The 7,854-nt window shown below is 39.9% G+C and overlaps 1 protein-coding gene across 1 annotated transcript; it reads right to left on the reverse strand.

The window, feature by feature from the left end:
• Positions 1–1,135: 1,135 nt before the first annotated feature.
• On the reverse strand, positions 1,136–1,741 carry LOC137296237 (paired box protein 3 homolog). The gene is made up of 2 exons (XM_067827977.1): positions 1,619–1,741; positions 1,136–1,420 (listed from the first exon to the last, which is right to left on the reverse strand). The coding sequence occupies exons 1-2, from the start codon at positions 1,739–1,741 to the stop codon at positions 1,136–1,138; spliced, it is 408 nt and encodes a 135-aa protein (XP_067684078.1).
• Positions 1,742–7,854: the final 6,113 nt, after the last annotated feature.

Below are 7,854 nucleotides of genomic sequence, written 5' to 3' on the forward strand. Positions count from 1 at the left end.
ATAATGTGTAAAGCCTATTCCTGGTGTCCCCCGCTTAGGTGTTCGACATAAAACTAAACTCACTCACTCACTGACAACAACGTTATTGGAGCAGTCCAAGGATGACGCCCTTGCTTCGTTTTCTTGCTGACGAGGTCCTTATCTGGACCCCGGGTCAGAAGGTCCATGGTTCGAATTCGCATCGAATACCAGAGCTATCGGGGGGTATTGGTTAACTTTTCTGTTGCTTTGTTTGTTGATAATTACTAGCAACACAACGTCTGGCGCTCAGTGTCAAATGTATGAAACAGGGACCTATACTTCTGGGCGCTGTTATCGACATTCTCTGACCTAGCGCTGCAACATAATTGCGTAGATCAGTGTTCATTAATTTAGTCACTGGATTAAATATAATGAGCTCGATTTTTTACAAACCGTTGTCATATAGCTGAAATATTGCTCAGTGCCGCTTTAAACAACAAACCTTCCTGAGTGCGGCGAAAACAAGCAATTATATAGCGCAAGCAATCACAACCATGTACATACGCACGACGTGAGTGAGTACGCTTTTAGCAATATTTCAGCAATATTACGGAGGGGGACACACGTACCCATGTTGCGAATCGAACCCGGGTCTTCGGCGTGATGAGCGAACGCTTGAATCACTAGGTTGTCCTATCACCCCAATGGACACTAAGCTAAAGCCGACCATGTGACATGGGGGAGTCTATTTCATTACATTTGAAAATAGCACAGACCCTCGTTTCATTGAGAGAATTTTCCTTTTAATATATGATGGAGTTCACAGTACAATATGTCTAGATACTTGAAATGCTTCACAGTGCAATATATCTAGATATTACCTCATCTATATTGTATTGTGAAGCGTCTAGATATTTTGTACTGTGGAGCGTTTTAAGTCGGGAGGTCATGCCAGTTTTTTAAATTTAAAAGCAAATCGATTTTTTGCTAAATTCGATTCTTCGCTGCAAGCCTGCAATTGAATTGAATTACAACCCGACATGCTGTTTCAGTTGATATGCATTTTAATCATATTTACAGACATAATACACACATGTACAATCCATATCACACAAAATATACATATAGCACTAATATGTACTGTATCGCGGCACTGTCCTTTGCTGTTCATGAATCAAGATTTACGTTGAGTGTGTGCTGTAACCACTGTGGGTGATCCGGAAGCTGGGATTGAGAACACCGGGGGCTGCATCAACTGCATCCCTGGTGGCTGCGTCATCATGAGTCCCTGTTGCGTCATCATCATGACGGGCATCATGTATTGGTAGGACGGGAAAGCTGTCGGCATCATGGTGGCGGAAGGCAGCATGTAAGGTTGAGGCTGTAGTGAGGGTATCTGGGTTCGGTGTTGGTCGGACTGGCGGCGCTTGGAACGAGCTCTCTTGTTTTGGAACCAAATCTGGATGGATAAAAATGTAAAGTTGAGTTTTATGTTGATGACACGATTTTTTCAATAAATCCAGCAACACATTGTTTACACAAAAATGGAGAAACAAAATCTAAATGAATAAAAAATAAAGTTGAGTTTCATTCTGTTAAAGCCAGTCAAGGCGACAACTAACTAAATGCAACTCAGGAAGAGACAATGAACACATACCTTCAGCTTCTTTTCTGGCAAACCAAGTTCTTCCGCTAGTATCTCGTATGCCTGCGAGTCAGGGTAAGGTGAACACAGAAACACTGCCTCCAGACATCGGACCTGCTTACTGGAGTAATACATTCTGTTGTTCTTTGTCCTGTCGGGGAGTGAGCATCCCTGATCAGCGGGGGTCCTAAGTGGTGATGGGGTACCAGATGACCCTGATCGGTCTGGAGACGATCCCGGTGTAGACGGTGCTTGGTAGTGAAGCTGGGGTGATGGGAGTTGAAAACGATGATGACTGTACACTCTTTGATCCAAGTACTGCAGACTCCCGTCGGTGCTCACCTCGGTTGGCGATTGCGGTGGCGTCAAGTCTAGAAAATGAGAGAAAAAAATAACGTATAAATAATTACACAAGTGATTTGTCAACCCGTGTATGAAACCAAATTTAAGCTTAGTTACAATTTATATTGTATTAAGTTTATTTCATAACGAAAGCATTTCTTGAAATAACAAAATGTTTATTAAAACGATTGTTTTTATTTTTAGAATTTTTATTTTAATTTTTATTTATGATAAATCTATTTATCATAAATTTTACATCAGTTTACCTGGTGTTGCACGTAAGGTGGTCTGGTTGTATGCCGGGTACAAGTATGAACTCGTTCCAACCTTTTGGTTCAACTCATACCGACGGAGAGAGACATCATCTGATCCCTTCTCTGGGGTGATCCGTGATCCGGAATTACTTCTGGGTGGATCCGATGCAAGGATGGAGGAAATGTAGAAGGACTGCAATGATGAATAAATGGGATGAAAGTATTGCTCTTTCAGTGAGTGTTTTACACAAAACCTGTTTTCAGTGCTTCAGTACATACAATAGCAATCGAAATAAATATTTGATGCAATATATTCAATATCAAGATTACAAACGTTCCATAATGTAAGAGTATTATGGAATAAATTAAAAGGGACCCTCTCATGATATCACAGTCTGTGGATTCCATCTAAATCATAAGCATGTGGTTTATCAATCGCCACGACATCATGATGAAAGCGGGTGTTCGTGAATAGGCGAATCCCGTCCACGACACGCCAAAAAAATATAACATGCCTGAAAATATACATAATGACACATAAATAACTTATTAAACAGGACACGGAAAATTCAGTTTACCTTAGAGGTAGCCATGACGAAAGTTGATGTGTGATAAACGGGGCAAAGTATCTTCCAGCTGATGGGTAGTATGTGGAAATGAGCCAGAACATACCTCCTCCATGCCTGGTTGTGCATATATACCCCTTCACAGGGTACTGATTGCTTTCACTCAAACCCGACACTGACAACATCTCACTCAATTAGTTTTTGCTCAAGGAGAGATTGAATGGTTTGGATAAACCCGAGGCCCGTGCTTGTATAGCAAGCTGCGGTGAGCTAGTGGTCGGCCTCTAATCAGTGAGTGAGTTGATTATTATGATGATATTGACATGTGTTTTTAATTAATCAGGTGAGATGTTGTTTATATAAGTGATTTGCCATTGTGCGGTTCAACAATGCGTGATGACTAGTGCTATCAAGCGTGCTTCGATATATTTTTGAATTTCGCGAAAATTACAAAGTCAATTGTTTTTATAATATGAGGGGACAAATTGTTTTTTAATTGGATAGTGCATTTTGCCACCTCATTCAAGATAACCATTCTTCATTCCAAGAATAGCAACTGGTGGGCTGTTTACAGCCGATGTCCATATTTTAAAGCAATCATACTTGATGATGTGTAAACCTCCAGAATAATTATTTTACTTCGTGAATATATAAAATGAAAACACGAGATATGAAAACGCTAAGAATAATGTTAAGTACCATTAATGTTGTAATCAGGCGCTCTCTGATATTTGTTTGTTGAATAACGCCGCACACAGCAATATTCCAACTATATGACGGCAGTCTGTAGATAATCGAGTCGGGACCAGACGGTCCAGTGGTCAATAGCGTGAGCATCATCAGATACGAAGACATGTAGGGGTCAACCAAGTCACCTAGTCTGACCACCCGACCTCATTGATCATATATTACGACAAGCATGGGTTTATTGAAGATCAATCCTGACCCGGATCTTCACGAGTGTTCTCGGTTGTGAGATATATCACACGCTACTCCACTCAAAGTCTGCTACAGAAATCTTTGACAGAAACACGAGAGACTCTCTAGTTTTTTTTCTGTTTTTTCCTGTTTTTTTTCAGAAATTATGCCCCAAAAATAAAAAGGGTTGTTTAACAAGCTATGATTAAAATATTTACACAGTCCACTATTTGTTACGAGGGAGGAGTTTCGTTATCAAATCATTATTAACAGAACTGACAAGTGATATTCATTTCAGAGGTGGCCATTTGTTCGCCATCTGATTGCATTGTGACCTCAAGTTCATGTCTGATAAAAACTTGATTGCGAATAAATCACTTGTCAGTGGTCGCACAACCGATACCGCCATACTGGTCAAGCTGTACAACACTTTATGTCCACCATCTGACAACGTCCACTTTGTTTGATTATAATACTATAATAATGAGGAAGACAATAATGACACAGAAATGAAATAGGTCTAAGATTATTTATTCGATTTGATTTCTTCTATTTAAATTGGGTGAAGGACATATACATACGGGTGCTCCCTAGTGAGTGAGTGAGTGAGTGAGTATGGGTTTACGCCGCTTTTAGCAATATTCCAGCAATATCACGGCGGGGAGACACCAGAAATGGGATTCACACATTGTACCCATGTTGGGGATGGAGCCTGGATCTTTGGCGTGATGAGTGAACACTGTAACCACTAGGCTACCCCACCATCCCGAGCGTTACCCAGGAAACCATCGATATTCTACCTGCAAAACCGCAGCTTAGAATTGATCTCCAATAACAAATGCTTCTTGTAAGAGGCCACTAACGGGATTCTGCCAGCTGATTTGGTTGATGCACGTCATTGTGTACCAAAGGAGTGGATCAATGTTTGTCATATCAATCACTGGATTATCCGGTTGAGAACTTAGTATTGACATAACTTGACTATTTTTGAGAGTTAGGCTCACACATCGTGTTTTATCAACAAGACACTCATCATCACGAATTTCGGCAAATTTATAAACATTCAATTATACCCCCAGATGCTCACCTAAATGAAATAGAAATATCTTGAACTTTGAAAACAATTTAATGCGGCGTGAACAACACTCATTTTATGCCACTTTCATGAACTGTGAAATTTACGGAATGGAGACACACAAGTGAATGACACACAAGTGAATGTTGGTAATGTAACGTCATTGTAACACGGATCAGTAGCCATCTGATCAAGGTGATTAAATATGTGAGGCTGTCAACACTGACGAATATGTCGCTGGCATATCTAGGAGGTTATCGCTGGTAAAGGACGCTATATATTGGCTACCTTCGGAGCATGAAGCAAACTACGAATATTACGAACTCAAACGGACCAGGAATTGTAATTCTCAGCGAATTATCATTATAGGTACAAAGGGTAATTAATAGGATAATATTTAGGGTTTGTTGATATACGGAGGTTGACTCTACATGTATACTCATGAAAAAAGTTAATGACAATCCCAATTTTCAATAGTTCATATTATGATCCGTATAATAATCAACTATTGTATATTGGGGTGGTCCTTCACTATTTTGCATTTGCTGTGTTGTTTTCTGGTCTCTTATGGCTTGACCAATACTTTCAGATGACCATGATTTTGGTCGTCTTCTTCCTGACCATAGGGATCTGTCAATTACATGCAAACACCGTCCCTGGTACATCAACTAAAGGTGGGTGAAACCAGTTGATCGATCCGTATATTGTATGACTCGTTGTCGCCTCGATTCTCTGAAACTAGCTGTTTATACATATAGTATTCCCAGAAATTATTGAGAATCATGTTGCGTCATGTAACTCATTACGTTTATTAACTTCTGGCGTTTTACTTACATAAACATGTTAAAACATCATCCTTTTACAGTCTCAGTCTCGTTTTAGTACTTTGTTAGACCTCCTCGCTCAGCAATGCATGCCTGAATACGCCTAGGCACACTACCCATCAAAGTTTGTAGGTAATGGTGTGACAGGGTATCCCAATATTGGACCACCTCGGCCTTCATGTCTTCAATCTTTGTCAGTCCCTTTTGGTTTATTCTGTCCTTCATGACTCCCCACACATTCTCAATTGGGTTTAGGTCTGGACTGTAACTGGGCCAGTCTAAAACTTGAACATTTTCGCCCGACAACCACTGTTTTGTGTAGCGCACAGTGTGTTTTGGGTCATTATCATGCTGGAAAATCCAATCATCTTCATACAATGTTTGTGCTGTCGGAAGAAGGTGACCATTTAGAATGTCAACGTATCTTTCTTTGTCAAGTTTCCCGTGAAAACACACAATGGCGTCACTCCGCGAGCCGATATGCCACCCCACATGTGAAACTTCGGGCTATGTTTTGGTCGCTGGTAGATAGGTTTGACAGTATCTTCGGTCCAAATTTTCACACAGTTAGGGAAAAGCCAAACAGAACTTTCACCCGAAAAGAAAACATTATCCCAATCTTGATTTTCATGAGCCCGACACCAGTTTAAACGTTTTTCCTTTAGTGCATCTTCCATCAACGGCGAGGGAATTCCACGTTTTTTCACCCAACTAAGTCTCTGTAATTCCTGCCTAACTGTTTCATTGCATACCTGAGGAATTCCTCTGCTAATCATTTCATTTCTGATGTTCTCAACACTTTTCAATTTGCCCCTACTCACAATCTGCCCAAGTCTTCGGCGATCCACAACACTGAATTTCCTAGGCCGACCTGCCCCTGCTTTGTGCTCTATCCCGGTTCCTATTTGAATATTCTTCAAAGTTCTGTAGACTGTAGACAGAGGAATACCATGTCTACAAGCTAACACTTTAGCATCAACCTCACCCCTTTCAAAATCATCTAGAATGAGCTTTCTTTTCTCTCTTGCTGTAAATTCTGCCATGTCAACACAGGAAACCGTCTGCTCAGACAAGGGAGATAACTCTTGACGTAATGAGCTGCCTTCTAAGCCTTCAAGAGTTGTCTCCCTTATTTAGTATGCTTAGTGCATAGTGAAAGCCCTTTTTCCAGTCTTAACATCATTAGAAAAAAAACAAAGATTTTCTCATTAATTTCTGGGAACACTGTAAATGCAATACGCTGCACAACATTAAATTAGCTTCTTTGAGTGGCATTTTAGAAATTGGGAAGTGCAATATGGAACAGACTTTATGGATAACAACTGTTTTATTTGTGAGTGCGAGGTTTCGATACAGATTCTTGTACCGTTGTCGAGAGGAAAATGACACCAACGGTACAAGAATCTGTATCGAAACGTCGCACTCACGAATAAAAGTCATTGCTGTACATAAAGTTTGTTCAATATTAAATTAGCTTTTAGAAATTATGTTAATAAAATGTTAATGTTAAACATGCATTATATCCTTCAGGTTGTGTTCAAGGTGCCGGCCTCATGCCACGTATGTATCACCTCACGTTTTGCACCGAAACTTTATATATGTGTTTAATATATGTGTTATACAATTTAATCTTGCAGTTTGAAATTGTGTATGTAGTAGTATAATACATCATGATGATATCTAATACTGAAAGAAAAATGACAGCACATTGGAATCGTATGAAAGACATTTTGGTCTCCTGTGCATGAACAATCGGTCTTCAAAACCTCTGCAGTGGTGCTCCCATATACGAACAAATACAACAGATCGCGGTTATAACAAACTTACAGACGTAGCGAACAGCTATTTTATTGTGTGTGTTTTAATTTGTTGCTGTTTATGTTCTGGCACCTTCGTTTCAATCTGAATATGATGAAACCGCTAATAGAAAAACAAATTATTTTTAATGGCCCACTGAGTTATACGAACGGAAAAAGTTCATTTTTGCACATAATACATACCATAGCTATACGGAATTGTATCCTGAAATGCAAATTTTAAATTGTAAGAAATTATTTTGAAGATCCGGGTCAGAATTGATCTTCGATAAACTACGTTTGTCGTGAGAGGCGACTAACGGGATCAGGTGGTCAGGCTCGCTGACTTGGTTGACACATTGGTTCCCAATCACGTTGATCTTTGATCGATGCTCATGCTTTTGATCAGTGGATTATCTGGTCCAGATTGGATTATTTACAGACATCCGTCACATAGCTGGAATATTGCTGAG

Source organism: Haliotis asinina, chromosome 9 (genome assembly GCF_037392515.1).
Source record: "Haliotis asinina isolate JCU_RB_2024 chromosome 9, JCU_Hal_asi_v2, whole genome shotgun sequence".
Taxonomy (NCBI): domain Eukaryota; kingdom Metazoa; phylum Mollusca; class Gastropoda; order Lepetellida; family Haliotidae; genus Haliotis; species Haliotis asinina.

Coding starts and splice junctions, on each gene's coding strand:
- LOC137296237 (XM_067827977.1), bottom strand. CDS start 1,741: ATGTATTACTCCAGTAAGCAGGTCCGATGTCTGGAGGCAGTGTTTCTG. Junction 1,421..1,618: donor TGCCAGAAAAGAAGCTGAAG/GTATGTGTTCAT, acceptor TTATCCATCCAG/ATTTGGTTCCAAAACAAGAG.